The following is a 20,887-nucleotide window of genomic DNA, read 5'->3' as shown; positions in this document are numbered from 1 at the left end:
CGAAATGAGATAAAAATTATTATCGATGAAGCAAAGTTTCACGCAAGCGTATCCGATACATGTCACTGCTTGTGTAGCCAAACGTTGCTAAGACTACCAGGTAGTCGACTACCTGCAACGAATACCATCTATGCTAACAAGTATATATGTTATATATGGGTAGACGTACCATTGAGGAACAGTGTATAAATTGACCAAAGCGTCGTATAGCTCGCGATTCACGTTTCTTTAGTTGCTTCGGACAATCAACGAATACGTTGAAGGTAATTGGAATGTAAGAAACGATCTATAGGTGGGACAGTGAACGAATCGCGTAAAATAAAAGCAATCTTTATGTCGATTATATTTCACGCGTTGGATCGTTTTGTGTACGCGCGCATGTGTAATTTTTATACGCTTACTATACATGTATACTTTAATTTTAACACATCGACAACCGATTGGATAGATTTACGCACTTGCGCGACGTTCATTGAGCAATAAATTGAAATGAAAGCACATGCGTCTTCTAAAAGTCTCCAATTACTTATAGTAAACGCATACAACTAGAGTTACGCTGTTCTTATTTAGAATGCATTATACAAGAGCGCGGACAGAAAAATTCATGAATGAGAGAATCCTTGTTCTGACAACTGTCCTGGCTTTAACGACTGGTTTTTCACGAGGACTGAATTGCAGCGGTGATCCCTGTATGTACGGAATTTGTTTAGAGGACGCGAACAGGTACATAAATAAATGATCGCCTATAAAGTAATGTGCTCGTTGTAGCCCTTAGTTTGACCTAACAATATTAAAATGATGAACAGTATGCCTCGAGTTAGAGTTGGGAAAATATTATTCGCGATCAAGAAATAAAAATTTTACATTCATTCTGGAAACTAACTTTGGTCCGCGGCATTTCTAATCTGGATAACAATTTAAATACTCGCTTTTTAAAAGTTAAACTGATCGATACCATGAAATAAAAGGGGGGATTGATCGGTTTGACTTCCGGAAGGCTTCGAAATTAATGAAATTAATCGTTTATTTTGCGCGCGTGATATAGCACCTACTCCTGTTATTGCATCGACGGTTATACTGGAATCAACTGCGAAATTAATTGGGATGACTGTTGGTCTAATCCATGTCTGAACGGAGGGACGTGCAACGACGCCGTTGCAGCGTATAATTGCACCTGTGCTGAGGGTTTTGTAGGTAACTCGTGATCCCTGCGTTTACCTTCTATCGCATGTGTGATACTCAACACGCCGAAGTGTTAGCACACAGAATGATTAAACGATGTTCGAGCGTGAGGTTTCCTTGACCCCTTGACGTACGATTCCATTATAAGTAACTTTTCAAATGTACACTATTTCATTTTGTTTGAATTTGTTGGTACATGCAGTGCTCGCAGAGGAAAATAGATTTAATTTATAAATACCTCGCGAATGTAAAAATGTGTTAATTTTGATATATTAGACGAGCGTAGTAATTATGAAACTACGTACATTGAACTTATGGTTCGATTTATTAGATTTTTATCAACGCGCAGTTTGAATAAGTTTATGCATCGTGTTTTCATGGCATGCTCTCTATATTTACAGGCATAAATTGCGAACAGAGGTACAGCGAATGCACGAACCAACCGTGTCTGAACAACGGGACATGCTTGGATTACGATGGTATCATTTGCCAGTGTCCTGATGGATATTCAGGTAGAAAAGTCTAATTACAAGAGCATATACTTGATAGAAGAAATATAGTGAGATCGGTAAGAACGAAGTCAAGAGCCCAAAAACAAGTTTTATGTAATAATACCTTTTAAACGCTAAGTAGTAAATTACGGGCCTAATCAGACCAAGAAGATACCTCATTGCAGGCCTCTACATCCTCTAATGAGTGACGTAAAAAACGCATTACTAATTTACTGTATTCCTTCCATCCAGTATATGTGCTGTAACTTGTTCCACCTTATTTTTGTATTATATTTTCTTAAAGGTGATTATTGCGAAATCGATGCCTCGGTTTGTAACGACACTATATGTAAAAATGGAGGCGAATGCGTGGAAGGGCCTGGATTCTCTTTCTTTTGTCGTTGTCCCGAAGGTAACCGCGACATAATTAATGAAATTCTAAAAATTATGTCAACACTATGAAAACAAAATGATCTACGCTGCAGTTATAAAATAATTAATGTTTTAATTTCGATGCTCCTATTAAAAAGGCTGGACAGGTCGATTATGCGACGAGGACATTGATGAATGCGTTGCATCTCCGTGCAAAAATGGTGGTCTATGTATTAACATACCCGCTTCGTATACGTGCGCCTGCTTATTCGGTAAGTTCCAATCGATCCAACACGTTATTATAAACGTAATAACTCGTTAATTTTAACTGTTCTTCCAAGGATATACTGGCAAAGATTGCGACAAAGTCATCGTACCCTGCGAGGAAAATCCCTGCAAAAACGATGCAGTATGCTTATTCGAGGACGAACGACCGATTTGTTATTGTGTCCCGGACTATCATGGAATGTTATGCGAGCTAAAATACGACGACTGCGAGTCCAAATTCGCCAACTGCGAGAACGGGGGTTCCTGTATCGACGGTATCAACAGTTTCATTTGCGCTTGTCCAGCATTTTATAGCGGACCGTTTTGCAATGTATATGATCTTCCATCGACCCCTTCAACAATCAAAGAACCATTTGAGACTGATAGCGATAAGATCACTGCCAGTACATCGTTTTCACAGAGATCATCGACACTATCAGGAAGTGATACGTCACCACTACCGACTAGTTTCACGACTACACAATCTTCGACATCCCTTAAAAATACCAACCGTTCTTACACAAAATGGTACTATTTCACCGAAACACCATCTAGCATAGGCAAGAATGGCGTTACCTTTTTCGATAGCAGCGGAAGCACTAGTACAGAAACTACACAATTAATTACCGATATATCCTCGGTGTATACCGTTGGAAGTAAAGAAATATCCCAGAGTGAAACAGTCTCGTTAGAGCCGCGAACATTTCCTGATATTTCAAACGAAGTCTCGCCAATGTCTTTAACGGTAAAAATCGAACCGGAATATTCGACGCAAAAGTCAATTCGTAACGAAAGTACCACTGCTGGAAGCACCACTATTGAAACTACATATCAAGAAGAAGGTACTGGAATGTTTGTATCCATCGGTGATACAACAATTTCTGATGCGAATAGTACGACGAGATACTTCCCAACTACAAAGTAAAACAGTCTTAGCGTACCTTTACTGAAATAACTTTATAAAATACAGTCGAATTTTATTATAACGAGCATGGGATATAAAAGTACCTAATATTAACAATTGACAAATAAAATCGTTAATCTTGGAATCAAAAATTTGATAGAATAGGAACTAAAAATTCTCGGAGGATTCTGTTGTTTCTTATATGCTTGCCTTTGCCTAGAAGAAAAAATTAAAAATTTTGTCCGTCAGTATTCGTTGTAACAAACTTCGACTATAAATCGCAAGCTAATAAATAAAACTACAACTAAAAATAATTAAAGTAGAATAAACATTTTAACATATCATTATTGTTACTTAGATATTACCCTATGGTAACTACATCTTCTGAAAAAACTACCGAAGGAACCACAGCAGCAGGAAGCGAAAAAAGCACTTCATTTTCTACTGTGACATGGTCCTCAAGTTTTACAGAGTTCTGGCAAAACAAAAGTTCAGAGCCGAGTTTAATAACAGCAGAAGTGCCAAAAACTACGCCTTCCTCATTTACAGATAAATGGACATCCACGCCGACATTAAAATCTTCAAATACAGATACGGAAAGTTCTACGTTCGCGTACACTAATAACATTCCTTTGTTGTTAACAAGTAGTACCTCAACCAGGCCAATATTTGAGGAAGTTACCACTGAACTGGAACAATTGTCAACCCAAGGCCAGCCATCGACAACTGAACAAAATAGTACTAAATGTTACGGGATGTTGTGTACAAATTCCACGGTAACACCCACGCATAACGACAGCAAGGTAACCACTGAATTTAACAATAATTTCCTATTACTCGTAAGTACACGATCGTTTACAATCATACAATCTCTACTACTTGCGCTTATAAATTTCACAGTAACAGAAAATAATTATTTAATGCTTCAACACTGGTAGGAGTGTCAATGTTGCTATATGTTTACAGTGTAATTGTTCTGATCGCGGTGACTGTAAAACTGATCCGAGTATAACACGTGCAGCCTTCAATGGGAAATCTTATGTAAGACAGCACGCCGATGTAGAGCTATCAGATGACAATAATGCAACGTTAAAGATTTTCGTGAGACTCAGAGCACGTTTCAAGGATGGCATTATATTGCACGTTTACTTTGATAATGAAAAATATGCTTTGGTATATTTGGAATATGGCGCGTTAAAATTCCAATTCTCTTGCGGGCTTGAAACTATGTTACTTGGCGAGATCGATTCACCCATTGACAACGGATACGAAGTAGATATCGATACAAGGTACACTAGTTAAGTCAAATCTACGAAGGGCCTTTGAAAAGATTCGTGACTCTCCCTACAAACGATATTTCAATTATTCTAAATCAGACTTCTACTCTATGGCTACTATTTTTATTTTACATGTAGATTTCAATACTTCATCAGAAATGAAACCAATAAATGTTCAGCACGTTTGCTAGTGAACGGGACTACGGCCATTAGCGGCGAACAAATTTTGCCACTGCGTGGAAACCTTCCACGACATGCCAATTTACATTTAGGCGGCATACCATTAATATTTACGCACTATTTCTCGCATGTATCCATGGGATTTACTGGTTGCATGGACTCCTTAAAGGTTTGCTTTACTGTTTAAGGAAGACCTGTTTAGTGAATTGAAAATTTTAAAATTGTTATAAATTGACAATCTGTGTATAAATGTGATGCACAAATTAATGAAACTTTAACATTATTTTTGTTAATACAGATAAATGATGTTCAGCGTCATTTCATTCGCGATTCGACAGAAACGTTTCAAATCGAGGATTGCGTTTCTTTTCTGTGCTTGTCGAATCCATGTCAAAATTTCGGTGCATGCGAGGAAACGAATGGTGTAGTACGTTGTAGGTGTATAGCCGGGTAAGATAATTTGATAAATTAATTAAAAAGAAAAGTGAAGTTAGTAGATATTATAAATTATCACAAAACAGAGTGTTATTCGATTGGATAGATACACAGGCCCATTTTGTGAACGCTCAATGTGCGATGAAAATCCTTGCGCGTTAGGCGCAACGTGCATTAGTTCACCAGGAACGGGCTTCGTTTGCGTTTGCCCTCTTGGAACTCATGGACTCTTATGCGAAGAAGGTATTTAAGTCACGCTTTCGTAGTACGAGGCGTATCTAAAGAGTAACTTCCAATTACAGATTTAACAAACTTTCAGATACCGTTATAAACCGACCATCATTCTCAGTACTTGTACCTGGATTATCGTCGTATGTTGCTTACGGTGTTTCGAATTCTATAAAAGATACCATGGAATTAAAAATGAAACTCATACCACGAACTTTAGAACAGATATCTCTCATAGCTTATTTAGGACAAAGCGGATCGCGACGTGAATTATCGGATCATCTTTCCATAACGTATGTCCGTGGTTACATCATGTTGACATGGGATTTAGGAGCAGGTAAACATACATCTTAATGTTTGACTAGTTATACAGCAGATTTAAGATGCTCTCTCATATTCTCTCCCTCTCACTGACCAAAGTTGAACAACTGAGGAGAAGGATCTCGCTACTTGCTCGTGTTCGAATCACCCCGTTATTCGTTTCCAGGACCATTAAAAAATTGGAAAATTGAGTCAGAGCCCTATAAAATCTTTATTTGGCATGTAAATACATATACGCGTACAAAATATATACAGACACACGAGTGGCAACACAACATAGTATTTACGAATTTGCGTAACTCGAAGACTCACTGTAATCGTTTCGTTTCATAATGATGTTTTACAGGCGTGCGTAGAATATTTACGACTGTTCCTTTGAGTGCTACAACAATGACAGCAACAGCAAACAAGAGTTATATAGCCCATACGGTTCAGGTTGGGAGAAGAGGTAGAGATGCATGGCTTGCTGTTGATGGCATAGCTAATGTGACTGGACGGGTGGTTGGATCCATGACCCGACTCGACGTATCACCGATACTTTATATTGGTTCGTTCTTTTTTTAATTCTACACCTTTGTTTGACGAAGTTTGTATCACAAGAAAAATAATGCTCAAACGTCGTTTCATGTTGTTATACAGAGCTTTCACACAACTGAGAAAAATGATATAATTTCGCCTTATGACACTTTTTTATATTTCTAACCGTTTTGAAGATATAGTTTTTCCCAGTTGCATGGAACACCCTGTATTTATAAAGATATCAACTAATTATTATTATACAAATAATTTACATAGTTTAAATTGAGTAGAATTACAAAAAAAAAATACTACTACTACTGCCTAGGTGGATACAAATCAAAGAACTTTGTATCATTACCCCATGATTTACCCCTCCATACTGGATTTTCTGGATGTATATTTGATATTGAATTACGTACGGAAAGCGCCATTTATCCAATAACAAGTTCTAGCCCTGCAACGGGACGTGGCGTCGGTGAATGCCATAGAAACGAATGCATCCGTCACTCGTGTAAAAATGGTGCAGTATGTTTAAATCACGGGGCTACATATAGGTGAATTATTTCTTCAAATGTAATGTGCAGTCTTTAATATCCAATCTATTCATTAAATACCGATTAATTATTTCAGTTGTATTTGTACAAAGGAATGGATGGGTTCTGACTGTTCCATACCAGTGGAAGCATTGTCCTATGTTAACTCATCCTCCTGTCACTCTTAGAATTAGTAAATATGTTGTTGCTGTTTCAATACATTCCAGTATATTTATAGTAAAAATTTGGTTTAAATCTCATTTGATTAATCCTTGAGTATTAACTAACATTTTCATTATTAGTTTTTGGTTGACAAGTCACTGAACTAGAATTTAAATGCACAAATAATATTGCTGCAGCTAAACGAGTTTGTAAATCATATTTATTATGATCATGAAACCATTCTACAGTTCCCCAGTGAGAAGTCTATAGAAAGGAACAAAAAATACATTTATAAATTAAAAGAAAATTAACTTTACATAAATTTAGCAAACAATCTAGTATAAATACCTGATAATCTTCCTCTAAACGTGACAGTCTTACTGCATCTTGTATACTAATTACTCTTTCTGCTGCAGCTAATGTGAGAATAACAGATTTTATCGCGTCTACACCATACATAAAACCTATAAACAAAACAGTATTATCTATTATGTAAAACGTATATAAAATTGTACATTTTAATAATAAAATTACTTACCATTAACTGCACCACAGCTGTAAGATAATAAATGTCTTAGTAATATTGCTTTAGTTTCTGAAGATATCATGGGAGCCTCTATACTTTGAGTTTTTACCATATTTACACTATAATTGTCACAAAACCATTGTACTAATGGGTCCCACTGTTCAGTTTGTAATTTATATAATTCATCATTTTCCTATAATATAATATCATTCCATTTAATAAGTAAACTATGTTAACACTTTGCCAAACACATACTTTTTGTAAACTATATGTAGAAATATAGATTTACTTAAATTTCTATAACTTCTAGAGTATGGGAATTAATGGCATAAAAATATTTAATAATATTAAAATAAAAACATACAACAAACTTACATTTGAATGAAATAGAAGTGTATCCATTTCTAAGCAATTCACAATATAATTTACCATATCTATCTTTGTATGTTTGTGTGGATTATCTATTACAGTATTACACAGAGCTGTCTAGAAAAATTAGATACATAAATATGTATTATGATACTAATTACTTATAAAATATTTATAACTTTGGAAAGAAATTTACCAAGTGCATATTGCCTCTATCAATAATATCTTTCTGTGCATCCCATTCTGCTGCCACTGCAAGTGCAAGTGGTTTGTTATCCACTTCAAATATTTTTCCTTGTGGAGTCTTAAGTTTTCTTTGATCAAGTGTAATTTCAAATTTTCCACTATTTGATATAATATTTGTTTTTCGATAGAATCTTTTGACATTGGCTAAAAAATAATTCTTGTGTTTAATGGACAATAATAACTAATTAAGAGCATTCTTTAGTTAAACAAAAATTAAAAATATACCTGAAAACAAAGATTAGGTTAAGAGTCAATAAAAATATATCCTTACCCATGTTTCTTACTATACTAAAAGATGTAATAAATTTTCTATATTTAAAATAATACATTTTTAGGAAATATTAATATATCTGATTGCCATAAATATTATTTTATACTTTTTCGAAAGTATATTTGAGAAACAAAATCCCTAAAGAGAATTATAGCGTTTTAGTGTAGCGAATTTCTGATAGTTTGTCATCGATCATATCATCATGCTTATATCTTAAATATTGATTGCATGGAATAGAGATCGTTTTCTCAAACAACAAATATTATGTAGTAAAAATTGAATTAAAAATAAATCATAACAAAATATGAAATTGTACGTATCTCTGTTTGTATCTATTATGTACATATATATTGCAAATAATTTTATTTTTAATATCGATACATTAAGTTTATAATTTTAATTTAAAAGTTTTCAAATGTAGATCTAAATGAAGAATAAAAAATGTTTAAATAGAATTTGCTACATAAATTTACTTGCTTCAAGCTTCGGTTTAAGTTTGTTTGTTCATTTTACGAAAAAGTCATTAAATATAATTCACGAATATTTAAAATAATTTATTATAAATTGCATTTTAAATAATTGAACGGAGATTATCAGTAATACATACATACATATAATTCATCACTGGACAATGCTGCCCTCTACAAAGTACATAAATGCATAGGTAGTTCTTACTAAAAAATACTTGAATCTTGAATTGCGTGGGTGGAACCTGTGCTTGTTAAAAGGTGCAGATGAGTGGTGGTAAAGTAAAGAAACGTATACAAAAATAGTGCTATAGATAAAAGCACAATAAGTTCTGGAGTCGATTAGATAGCTTTTTACAAAAGCAGTAAACCATATGTGTACAACGATTGAAATTAATCGAAAATGATAAAATATCAATTAACTTGGTTCATTTTGAACGTATGCTTAGTGTATACTTTCAACTTAGAACCAAGAATACCTGTTATCAAAAGAGGTCTGAATGGCTCTTATTTTGGTTATTCTATAGCCGAACATCAAGAAATATCTGATGATAGTACAGAAAAACCGAAAAGTTGGTAAGTATCACATAAATTACACTTATTATAGTTAAAGCTACTGTAAACGTTGTATAATAATTATAATTTAATAATGTAAATACGTATTTACGGTATGTACTAGATATTACAACTTCATAATTTATTTACTTTCAGTATCTATGTACTTATGAAAATAAAAGTATTTAAGTTTATACAATAAATAATAATATAATCTATGTAATTAACAATGAAAATAATATGGGAACAAGTTTGTTAAATACATAATTATATAAATTTGTTGTATGAAGCATGTTAGGTGATATATTTTTACTATATAATATTTACAATTTGTATAAATATATGTTTAATTATCTATATTCAATCACAAATGTTATAACTCATTTGTGTATCTTAATTATGATACTATATTAAAAACTTATATACATTTTACAGGATGTTAATTGGTGCCCCCTTAGACCAAAATAGACAACCAAATACTAGTAGGTCTGGTGCATTATGGCAGTGTCCTTTAACAACATACCAAAGGGATTGTATTCAAGTGATCACAGATGGACGATTAAGTATGTCCTATATTTAACTTTTTTTTCATTTATTCCATCAATATCACTTCATTATTAACAGCTTAAATATAAAATTTAAGATCTTTATTTTTTCATATTTCATTTAGTTCATTTTATTCATGATAATATTATATGTTATATTGTTTAATTCTTGTATTATTGTATATGAATGTGCTCAAGTATAAGAATTCAAAACACTGATTTTAATAGAGTGTTTATACATCACTTTAATTAATTCAATGTGCATGTTTTATGTTACTGCTGTATAGAGTTGTTAAGTTATTGAGCTTTATTTTATGTTATACACATAATAAGATTATTTTTTTGTTAAATTATGTATTGGTTAACGAGCAGCAGAAGGAGGTCTGTATGATACAAGTAAGTCAATAAATGATGTTGTTTGAATGAGCAATTTTTTAATTTTTATAAAATATTTTATTATACTTATGCATACATTTTCATTAAGTTATTACAATATTAGCATGACATATTAAATCACAATACAAAATTATTTTATTGTATTATTTGCATTAGGTCAATTGAAAGAATGTTATTTCTAACAAACACATTAACAAACATTTGTATAAATTTAAATTTACAGTCATATTATCACTAACTATGGAATGTGTCAATGTGTCTGCATTTTTGCATATAGTTATATGATATGTTTACTAAGAAATAGATTGTGTATTCTTTTACTTATTACCACAAGTTTTTCATGCATATTCTTTATCTGTTTTAGCATGAATTTTAATGCTTAATTTGTTTTTTATTTATTTTTTCATTTTATACTTTTAAAAAATTAAGAAAGAAGCAGTTTTATTTTCTAACACATGCAATAACATCTACTTACATATATATTTATAATCATTATACACATATTTATATAATCACTGTTGTTTGATAAAATAAAATTGCTCTATCATTTGATATAGAACAAATTTTTAACCAGTTTGGAGGAACAAACGACAATAAGTCTAAATAACGTAAAATTATTTATTAGAAATATTTGTATCTATATTAAAAATAAATAATATTGAAAATGATTTAAAAAATGAATAAATAAAATTATTATTATGTTCAATTAGTTAACAAAGATCTTTTATTTTTTTTAGGTTTTGAATCTGATGATTTAGTATCACCTGGTAATGATGAAATTAAAGATAATCAATGGTTAGGAGTAACTGTTCGTAGTCAAGGTGTTGGTGGTAAAGTTCTGGTTTGTAAATTTTTTGAGCATTACTTATGTTAGTAAATATTTAATTACTTGACAATTTAATGAATTTTTAGGTTTGTGCGCATAGACACATTGTAAAAACAGCTGATTCTCAATGGGGTCAAGGACAATGTTATATATTAACACAAGACTTGAAACATCAAGATTTAAAAAAACCTTGCTCTGGGAAACCAACAAATAAGTAATATAAAAGCTTTAATATGTATATGTCTAAAACAACAATTTTTTTATATTATTACGATGCCAATAAATATTTCAATTTTTTATTTTATTTAATCAAATGTATAGATCTGCTTCTGTTTCAGAGCACACGAACAATTTGGGTATTGTCAAGCTGGAACTAGTGGTGTACTTACTTCAGAAGATCGTGTTGTGATTGGTACACCAGGTCCACACACTTGGAGAGGAACTCTGTATCTTTTTACCATTTCAGATGAATTTTTAACCAGAGATAATACAGTTTATAATGCTCCAATGCAAGATGCTTCTCCTGTCAGTAAATACAGTTACTTAGGCATGTACCTTATCACTTAATTGATAAATTTAATGGTGTCATATGTCATATTATAAAATATTAGAAGTATAATTAATGTGCAAAAGTATTTGGAAATAATGATAATATTGGAGTTTACTTTATAGGAATGTCCGTTGCCGTGGGAAACTTTTTTGGTACTGGATTAGCTTATGCGGCTGGAGCGCCGCGTTCAAACGGCACAGGTCAAGTTATTCTACTTACAAAACGAGATTTTAAACCAGACATGAACGTTGCTCTTATTTTGGATGGTGAACAATTTGCTTCGAGTTTTGGATATGAAATTACTTCTGCGGATGTGAACGGAGACAAGTACAGTATTTCACATATATATGTATATTTTTAAACATGTAAATTGAATTGAGTTTGCTTTTGTTTTATTTTAATCTATACATCCTCTATATTTCATATTTTTAATATCTTTTAATTTTCTTTGTCCTTTAGAATCACAGATCTTATTGTGGCAGCACCATTTTATTTCAACAAAGCAGAAGGAGGTTCTGTGTATGTATATACAACTTTGCAAAAAACTTATAAGGAGGGCGAAAAGAGCAAGCCTATTAAGCTTGTCGGACGCGAAGAATCAAGGTAAGTTTTTCAAATATCTATATATGATTATATATTTTCATTGATATTTATATATTAATAAGTTTATAATTTAATTGTAGATTTGGATTTGCATTGACAAATCTGGGAGATTTAAATAAAGATGGATATGAAGATATAGCCATTGGAGCGCCTTATGAAAAAAAAGGAACTGTATATATATACCTTGGTTCTAAAAATGGAATAATCACAGTACCATCACAGGTGTTGTCCAAATTACATTATTTCATATCATTGTAAAAAATTTGTTATATAGCTACAATCCGTTCATTTTGTAGGTAATACATGCAGATGATATGCCAGAACCACTGCAAACATTTGGGTACTCATTGAGTGGAGGAATTGATATGGATCAAAATGGGTATGCGGATTTATTAGTGGGAGCTTATGAAAATGATGCTGTAGCACTTCTTCGTTCAAAAAAGATTATTGATATTACTACATATATTCGTTATTTAAAAAAAGATGGCACAAATCAAGAAAAAATAGAACCTATTGATCCCAATAGATTTGGATGTCCAGAAGACCCTGATTCAAATCATACATGGCAAGTATAACTATATAATTGGAATTTAAGAAGTGAAAAAGTTTCAAACGCAATTTTGTCGCTCTCGATTTTCATTTTATTTTGGCTTGTAGAATCACTCTCTAGAAGTATTATTATTAATAATCAAATACTATGCATAACTACAGTTAATTTATTACAGTTTTTCGTTCGAAGCATGTTGCAAAACGGAATCTCTTGTAAAAGAGGAAGATATGCAAAATTTAAAATTGAATTATTATATCGAAGCTGAAACTTATACTGGAGTTAAAAAATTCTCTAGAGTTTGGTTTGGAGTTGGTAATTCACGACCACATTATATAAATCGTACAGTTACTTTAGATACAACAAAATTTGAACATTGCCAAAAAGAAATAGTTTATTTAAAGGTAATTAAAAGTAATGTTTCTTAAAACTATTACATTATTCTTTACTACAACGTATCGAACAAGTATACTATTTATCCATTTTAATTGGATTTGAGTTTACGAATATTGAACTTTCTTTAGGAAAATACACGCGATATTCAATCACCTATTAAATTTCGTTTAAACTATTCGCTAATTCAAGAAGATCCAATTATGCCTGCTGAAGGAGAACCATTACCTGATATAAAGAATTATCCTATATTGAATCAACAAGAAGCTGCTCGTGTGTTTGAAGCAACTTTTCAGAAAGATTGTGGCAATAACGATATTTGTGAAAGTGATCTACAAGTAAAGGCTCGATTAAATTTATCAGGTATGATTCTTAATGAAAGAAAAATTATATAATATTATAAACATTAGATCTATTAAAAGCTGGAAACAGATTATTTAAAAAATATTTAATTTTAAGCTTCTTCTGTGAAACCAAATTTCTATGAACTTCTTTTGGGTGAAAGAGAAGAAGTTGTAGTAGATGTAAATGTGTCTAACATTGGAGAATCAGCATATGAGGCTCAATTGTTCATCGTTCATTCTCAAAGCTTAAATTACATTGCTAGCAAAAGTAATGAATCCGTAATATGCAATTTACATAATACTACTATAGTAGCTTGTTCCATTGGAAACCCATTTAAGAAAGATAAAATGGTAAATATACAAGTGCGATTTGATCCTAAAGAGTTGGAAGATAATGAATCACAGTTAGGATTTATGATATTTGCAAATTCTACCTCAAAAGAAATAAAAGAAAAAGAACCTACAAAATTGCGAGCAACAGTACTAAAGCGGGCAGAATTATCAATTAAAGGGTAACATTACGTTTAAGTTCATATTATTAAGTAAAATGTATAAGTTATTGCAAAATCAAATTAATGATTGCATATATATTATAAAAATTATAGAAGTGCAAAAATTCAATGGGCTTTCTATGGTGGACCAGTTATAGGCGAATCAGCTGTAAAACATTTAAATGAAGTAGGACCTAAAGTTTCACATATTTACGAAGTATTTAATGAAGGACCATGGAGAGTAAGTAGCTTAGAAATTCGCATTTCGTGGCCTTACGAGGTTGCAAATGATAAAGCTCATGGAAAATGGCTTTTGTATTTAGAAGAACTGCCAACTGTTAAAGGTGAGATCTTGTTTTTAAATTAAAATCGTAAAATATATTTTATTTATTGCATTACGATTGTATTACAATATTGTATACAATTTTGTTTGCAGCTTTAGGCGATGGTGAATGTATATTGCCACCAGAACATGTAGTTAATCCATTAAAGTTACAGGATAGTATTAGTTACGATGATATGGATGTTTTTCAATCTGCAGTGTCTACTCCTCCTACATTGTACAATCACACCAACCATGTAAGAACGAGAAGAGACACAGAAAAAGTTGTTAACACGCGAACTATCATTGATAAAGATGGTCATAGACGTCAAATAGTTTCGATGGTAAGTGATTGTTCAAATATGTAATTTAAAATAATCCTAACCCAAACTTAAAATTATATAATTTTGCTTTACAGAATTGTAAAGCAGGAACTGCAAAATGTTTTGACATTACATGCTTCATATATAATTTACAAAGGAAACAAGAAGCAATCATTACTGTTAAAGCAAGGTAACATCTGATATTGTGTATGTTCCGTCAATTTGACCAATAAAACAATTTTCGAGCGCCTAACGTTATTTTTAATGATTCATCGAATTAAAAATATTTTCATCTATTTCAGATTATGGAATTCTACTCTTGTAGAAGATTATCCAAAAGTGGATCAAGTACACATAGGTTCTAACGCAAAAATAATTATACCAGCAAATGTTATAATACAACAAGAAAATTTAAAAGATGATCACACAGTTGTAAGCATTACTTTTTTGTACTATCAAAATTTAGCGTATTAATTTAATTTGTACGATAATATTTCCATATGCAGGCAGAGACGATTGTATATCCAGATCTTCTTGATCAACAAGATGCTGAACCTGTGCCAATTTGGGTAATCGTAGTGGCTGTGGTAGCAGGTTTGATTCTATTTATTTTACTTACATTAGTTCTCCGAAAGCTTGGATTCTTTAAGAGACGACGACCAGATCCTACTTTGTCTGGAAACCTCGAGAAGCATAAAGATGACAATCCAGAAAGTGAAGCGTTTTTTAAACGCTAAAAATCATAACAAATATTTGTTATGGATACATACTTAAAAGTCTTTTTCCATAAATTATCATAATTACTTACGTTTAGAGTACTTACAATAAAAAGTAACAAAAGATAACAGAGTTCGAAGATGAGAGATATATACAATGCAACAATGAAACAACTAAATGCAAGAAGTTTAGGATCGATATTGTGATATATTGACTTATTTATAGATATATTTCTTTTAAACAAAAAGGTGCAAAATTGTTATTAATGCAACTTTTTGATGTATCATACATTTCGTGATTTCACGGTCATAGTTATGACTACTGTTTATACACGTTTCGTACCATTGACTTTATCATTATAAAAATATTTTTGCATATATATACAATTCATTCAATTACATCATCTTGCAAATACTTCTTCTATTAGAAACTTCCACTGACGCAGTTTTATATATTTTTATCGTTACATTTTATTAATGTAAAATATTTAAAATATTAAAAATATTAAAAACTCAAAAGTAGTAAAGAATTACTTCTTGACAATAATACTACTTAATTTACATATTCATATAAACGCACAAGTCTACAAGGTAAAGTATACATACGATTTTTAAAAATATAAACGTGCCTTTACATTATAGGATTATGTATATATTTAAAACATTTATTAAGTCATAAAATAGTTTGAACATATACACAGGTACTTAATACTTATTATTTCATCAGTCAGTCAATGGTTTAAGTATGATAAAACACATTGTGTATTACTCTTTTACAATAAAACACATTCCTCAAAGTATTTATATATCTGCATGTAATAGGTAACATACAATTTTCTGGAAATACTACATAAATATTTAAGAATATTAGGTCGTATGGAAAAAACAAATATGTATAATCACTTTAAGAATCACTGTAGAACAAAATAAGTTTAAATTTGCTATCAGTTATTGAACACATAAACTTACTTAATTTTTTAATTGTTAAGTTATAGCTTATCGGTAGTTTTATATTCGCGCATTAAAATATAAACATAGTTAACTATTTCGTTAACTTTAAAGTAATTTACATAATATCTGCTGGTAATTTATATTCTATTACCAGTAAAAATTAACACTGCCCTGTAAAATATATTCACAAAAACGAGAAATAAACTGGAGAAGTCCGTTTAGCAATCTGCTAACATTTTCTGCAAAGTATTTAACAAAAATATTTCATTACACGCATTAATAGTATCACTCATTAAATGAAATGTAACTGTATAATGCAATTTAAAAAATTGAATGCACACGAATGTGAGGTAAAAATTTTGTAATTGTAACATTTTTTCATTTTATTTCTCGATTATAAATGCAATGTTATATTTTATACTTTATTTAATTTAAAATTATATAATTTGTTGTACCCAAAATATTGCAAAGTATGTAATAAATACATAAGAATTTTTAAAATTATGTATACTTTCATATATTATACTTATATAATTTTATAAGCAAAACACAAAGATGAAGATATATTATCTACTGTTTATTCTAAATATATTTAATTATATATTTATGGAACATAGTTTTATTTTGTAGATTAAATTTAACATTCAATAAAAAACTATTATTTTACAAACTTGACTAATAAATGCTCAAGTTAAAAATAATAAAATTAAAAAAATATAAAATAATAAAACAAATCTTTTTATTGTAAATGGAATGTCAACAAATATATTTTAATATTTCAATGTTTTGATCTTTATACTTTGATGAAAATTTTTAATTTATGTTAGATACATAATATAACAAATTTAGCATATGATAATACAACTAACTATTTGTGATTAAATGTTTACATAAAGTTGAAATCTCAATTTCTGTTGGTGTGGAAATGTATAAGATACTACTGATATTACTGATTTATCGTATGTGGTGATCAATGTCTAAAGTTAATTTACTATAATATGTCTTCAAATAAGCACAATCTGCCATCATAAATCTGAAAATTTTGTACTTGAATACATATGGAAAACTGAAAATAACATTAACATATAACATGATTTTAATAGTTAGACATACCTGTACAATAAAATTGTAAGAGGAGCTGTACTAGCATGCCATAAAGAATGAGCATCAAATATCCAAAATATTGGTGCAAAATCTGCTAGTTCTAATATAGTAACAAGAACAGTTAATACATTGAACCATCCAATTAAGTGAATATAAGATAACTTTTTACGATTATGATGCCACCAGATCATTGTTATGACAAACGTTAAAAATCCTGTAAGTATTATAAATCAAATGTAATTTTGGTATTGGGCAAAAAATTTTTTTTGTACAAAGAGAAATAAAAGAAAAATATCACATGAAATTACCTATAGCTACATTAAATTTCATATTATAGTCATAATTAATATAACCAGACCATAAATGAGATAAATGCATATATATAGTACTAAGATATCCACATGTGATCACAGCTAACATTTTATTATTATTATATGTTATTCTGAAATTAAAAAATGAAATGAACATATTTAAAACTTTTGTTTATGGTTCTCTTTGACTTATTGGTTTTCAATTACCTTAATAGCATACAATAGAATAATGTAAGAACCATAATAAATGCACAAGAATAATCCATTGCTTCAGTAAATGGAGTGTCACGTGCATGAAAAACAGAAGACCAAAACCAGCCATGTATACATATCTAAAAATTTTTTTTTTTCATTTGTATAATAATAATAGAATAATTATTTAAAATGCATAGAATAAAATGAAAATTGTATTCATTTCAGGTATGAAAATGAAGGATACCATACTAAAATAAGTCCATATATAAAACATAGGATCAGTAGATCTCAATTTTTTTTTAAACTTCCAATACATGGTAACATGAGCACAAAGATTTAATATAGAAAATATGACGGATGCAGGTTCCTGGCATCCAAAAAAACGTATAAATGGCCACTAAAACAAAAATCCTGGATTATTTCTATAATTCTTTAGTTGATAAAATTTTATACATACACTATATCAAATATATATCATACTTTTCCATGAAACTGAGGAACATGTAACCCATGAGAAATAAAATAGTTAACTGTTTCCCAAGAACATCCATAACTACAGTCTTCTTTACAAGACCATAGTAACAATCTTAATAGTATAGAAGGTTTCACTTTAAAGTTTTCATCTGCATAATTAAATAAAATAATGTTACGTTTTCATTTTCAAATAGTGTAAATAACATAATATAAATTGAAATATTTACACATGTACAGTTTGTTGCCAGAAATACATGATAAATTAATATCTCTCTGATTAAAATAAAAGTTATAAAAAAGATACGTTAAACATACAAAATAATCAATTTCTTAAGTTTGTAAAATATCGAATTTGTAAAGTAATTTTTTATATATATTTTATACATAAAAATTAAGTTTTTAATAGTAGTACATGTTCCATTATTATCTATACGATATATTATAAGAAATGCATACCGCTTTCACAATTACTGTCTCGACATTTTGCAAGGCACAGATTGTAAAATTGTGACCTATCTCCCACTGAGCCGGTTGTCTTTGTAATAAGAATCGTTTGAAGTACTAAAATGAATATCCATTTTAACTCTAACATACCGCTCATACATATCAAATGCTGTCACGAACTGCACTAACTCATTGTCAGTCAGTGTGGTCAGATCTGGCATAATTGAGTGCATCGACGTCGACATTAGTAACGACGAACTTCCTTAGTGTTTAACGGAGTGTTGGTAAAAGCCGACATATCCTACCGTAAGAGCCACATATTAGCTAGGTCAGCACTTCATCCAACTTCGGGAATTCGATAAAGAACGTGAATAAAAGCCTATCCTTCTTGCTCTTGAACAGCTGTGTTCGGCTACCCCTGGGAAAAATTTTAATGGGAGATTCTAGAGGCCAAAATAAGGCGAAAATTAAGAATATCAATTTCTTGACTGAGGCTTCACTAAAAAGATATTAACAAATTAAATTAAAAAATTTCAAATAGTTCTGGAAAAATTATTTTCGGTTGCGGGGGTCGATTACAATAATTTTTAGTGAATAAACCTACCCCCGAAATCCTACCCACTTTCTAGAAAAAATTCCAGAAGGTGTGAAAATTATAATAGTATCCTTGAATGTTGCCGAGGGTCTATACTATATTCTTCGATTCTAAAAGTTCATATTTTATTCCCAGAAAAGGAGTTATTAACAAATAAGCAAGGTACATACTGCGTATCAGGAGTATCAGGAGTGGGGGTAGCTGTAACTTTTTTAGTTCGATACCTGTTCTTAGATGGCGATACTATTCGTGTGCACCAAACCTTGGGGGGTGAGGAGACAATACTCTAGATACTTCCTCTAACATTCCGATAGATGGCAATACTTTGTCACTTTTGGCGCAATATTGGAATAAATAAGTATTGCTTCCAGAAATTGTTTATAACTAATTAATTAGATGAAATAATGTATAGAAAAATGGTTGAGTAACTTAATTAGATTCGATTTTTTTTTTTTACTTTAGTATTTTTACTTTTTTTTTTACTATAATTTCTGGCCAGAAATGTCTGCCCGAATTTCCATACGAATCTTTAAAACGTCATAACTTCTGAACGGATAGACGGATTTTAATGTTTAAAAAAGCAAATGACGCGTATTTTGCTAGAGAATATGTACAAATCGCAAAAATATTCGAAAAGTTGATCCTTGACCCCGTAAAATGAGGAAAACCCCATAAAAATGGTCCAATTTTCAAACAGCCATAACTCCTACAAAAGTGAATATATTTCAATGAAACTTTTTTCTGAAGTAGAGCTTACGAGTACCTACAAAAAAGTATTAGACAACTTTTCTGTAGGGCGGCAAACAAAATTATTAAAAATGAAAAACGAATTTTTAAGAACAATCGACAGGGGGTAGGTGCCTAAATTTTTCGACGAAAACAAAATTTTTCAAATCGTTTTAAAAAAATTATTTTCAGTTGCAGGGGTCAATTACAATAATTTTTGGTGAATAGACCACCCCTGAAATCCTACCCACTTTCGAGAAAAAAATTCAGTACCGGCGGAACTTTAAACGTTAATAACTTTTTAACGAAATCTCCATCAACAAATTAGTATTCTTGGTTTTCGTCTTATTTTGGCCTCTAGAATTTCCCATGAAAATTTTTCCCAGGGGTGGCCGAACACCCTGTATAATGTTTCAAACATACGCATGAAATTTCAAGTGAACATTTCTGTATGTTTAAAACATTATAACTTCTGAACGGATTGGAGGATTTTAATTTTTCAAAATGCAAAGAATGTGTATTTTAGTGGAGAATATGTAGAAATTCTAAGAATATTCGAAAAGTTGTTCCTTAACCACGTAAAGTGACATTGTCAACCAGAAAAATTGTCAATTTTCAAACGATCATAACTTCTACAATAGTGAACGTATCTCATTGAAATTTTTTCTGGAAGTAGAGCTCATCGACACCTATAAAAAAAAAGGTATCAGACAACATTTCCATACA

The 20,887-nt window shown here is 30.8% G+C and overlaps 4 protein-coding genes across 10 annotated transcripts; 2 read left to right on the top strand and 2 right to left on the bottom strand.

Annotated features, from left to right (window-relative positions):
- Window positions 1-367: 367 nt before the first annotated feature.
- Window positions 368-6,925, top strand: Eys (eyes shut). Its single transcript, XM_076762768.1, has 15 exons — window positions 368-723; window positions 1,046-1,194; window positions 1,584-1,694; window positions 1,978-2,085; window positions 2,204-2,317; window positions 2,387-3,233; window positions 3,575-4,019; window positions 4,183-4,505; window positions 4,632-4,842; window positions 4,972-5,123; window positions 5,215-5,351; window positions 5,428-5,673; window positions 6,004-6,204; window positions 6,502-6,730; window positions 6,807-6,925. Exons 1-15 carry the CDS (start codon window positions 572-574, stop codon window positions 6,895-6,897), a joined length of 3,516 nt encoding a protein of 1,171 aa, XP_076618883.1. The 5' UTR covers window positions 368-571; the 3' UTR covers window positions 6,898-6,925.
- A 63-nt stretch (window positions 6,926-6,988) lies between these two features.
- Window positions 6,989-8,905, bottom strand: L(2)k14505 (ATP synthase mitochondrial F1 complex assembly factor 2 homolog l(2)k14505). Its single transcript, XM_076762784.1, has 7 exons — window positions 8,891-8,905; window positions 8,284-8,421; window positions 7,963-8,156; window positions 7,773-7,883; window positions 7,410-7,590; window positions 7,220-7,335; window positions 6,989-7,135 (listed from the first exon to the last, which is right to left on the bottom strand). Exons 2-7 carry the CDS (start codon window positions 8,339-8,341, stop codon window positions 6,989-6,991), a joined length of 807 nt encoding a protein of 268 aa, XP_076618899.1. The 5' UTR covers window positions 8,342-8,421; window positions 8,891-8,905.
- Window positions 8,906-8,973: 68 nt separating this feature from the next.
- On the top strand, window positions 8,974-15,453 carry Mew (multiple edematous wings). 2 transcript variants are annotated; one of them, XM_076762769.1, is made up of 18 exons: window positions 8,974-9,326; window positions 9,741-9,868; window positions 10,223-10,246; window positions 10,984-11,087; window positions 11,159-11,286; window positions 11,411-11,619; window positions 11,745-11,949; window positions 12,082-12,225; window positions 12,306-12,447; window positions 12,522-12,790; window positions 12,951-13,176; window positions 13,297-13,528; window positions 13,625-14,021; window positions 14,115-14,344; window positions 14,437-14,666; window positions 14,741-14,835; window positions 14,948-15,077; window positions 15,152-15,453. In XM_076762769.1, the coding sequence occupies exons 1-18, from the start codon at window positions 9,154-9,156 to the stop codon at window positions 15,380-15,382; spliced, it is 3,297 nt and encodes a 1,098-aa protein (XP_076618884.1). In that variant the 5' UTR covers window positions 8,974-9,153; the 3' UTR covers window positions 15,383-15,453. The 2 variants fall into 2 exon arrangements, with proteins under 2 accessions (XP_076618884.1, XP_076618885.1); XM_076762770.1 differs by lacking the exon at window positions 10,223-10,246.
- On the bottom strand, window positions 14,880-19,648 carry Pgap3 (Per1-like protein PGAP3). Of its 6 annotated transcripts, none has more exons than XR_013079468.1 (9): window positions 19,445-19,598; window positions 18,853-19,258; window positions 18,403-18,545; window positions 18,167-18,319; window positions 17,935-18,059; window positions 17,725-17,858; window positions 17,426-17,630; window positions 15,265-15,378; window positions 14,880-15,200 (listed from the first exon to the last, which is right to left on the bottom strand). XR_013079468.1 is itself a non-coding variant. In XM_076762781.1 (9 exons), exons 3-9 carry the CDS (start codon window positions 18,995-18,997, stop codon window positions 17,267-17,269), a joined length of 984 nt encoding a protein of 327 aa, XP_076618896.1. In that variant the 5' UTR covers window positions 18,998-19,054; window positions 19,146-19,258; window positions 19,445-19,598; the 3' UTR covers window positions 15,595-17,266. The 6 variants fall into 6 exon arrangements, 5 of the variants coding, with proteins under 5 accessions (XP_076618896.1, XP_076618894.1, XP_076618893.1 ...); XM_076762781.1 differs by lacking the exons at window positions 14,880-15,200; window positions 15,265-15,378 and adding an exon at window positions 15,595-17,345 and having other exon boundaries at window positions 18,853-19,054; window positions 19,146-19,258; XM_076762779.1 differs by lacking the exons at window positions 14,880-15,200; window positions 15,265-15,378; window positions 19,445-19,598 and adding exons at window positions 15,595-17,345; window positions 19,606-19,648.
- Window positions 19,649-20,887: the final 1,239 nt, after the last annotated feature.

This window comes from Colletes latitarsis, chromosome 3 (genome assembly GCF_051014445.1).
Source record: "Colletes latitarsis isolate SP2378_abdomen chromosome 3, iyColLati1, whole genome shotgun sequence".
NCBI lineage: Eukaryota > Metazoa > Arthropoda > Insecta > Hymenoptera > Colletidae > Colletes > Colletes latitarsis.
The sequence above is the reverse complement of the archived record's forward strand: the minus strand, read 5'-3'. Positions and strand labels throughout refer to the sequence as shown.

Coding starts and splice junctions, on each gene's coding strand:
- Pgap3 (XM_076762779.1), bottom strand. CDS start 18,997: ATGAGCGGTATGTTAGAGTTAAAATGGATATTCATTTTAGTACTTCAA. Junction 17,859..17,934: donor TTCTATTGTATGCTATTAAG/GTAATTGAAAAC, acceptor TTTTAATTTCAG/AATAACATATAATAATAATA. Junction 17,631..17,724: donor GAAATTTAATGTAGCTATAG/GTAATTTCATGT, acceptor TAATACTTACAG/GATTTTTAACGTTTGTCATA.
- Eys (XM_076762768.1), top strand. CDS start 572: ATGCATTATACAAGAGCGCGGACAGAAAAATTCATGAATGAGAGAATC. Junction 2,086..2,203: donor CTTTTGTCGTTGTCCCGAAG/GTAACCGCGACA, acceptor CCTATTAAAAAG/GCTGGACAGGTCGATTATGC. Junction 4,020..4,182: donor CCACGCATAACGACAGCAAG/GTAACCACTGAA, acceptor ATATGTTTACAG/TGTAATTGTTCTGATCGCGG.
- Mew (XM_076762769.1), top strand. CDS start 9,154: ATGATAAAATATCAATTAACTTGGTTCATTTTGAACGTATGCTTAGTG. Junction 10,247..10,983: donor AGGAGGTCTGTATGATACAA/GTAAGTCAATAA, acceptor TATTTTTTTTAG/GTTTTGAATCTGATGATTTA. Junction 12,448..12,521: donor TAATCACAGTACCATCACAG/GTGTTGTCCAAA, acceptor TTCATTTTGTAG/GTAATACATGCAGATGATAT.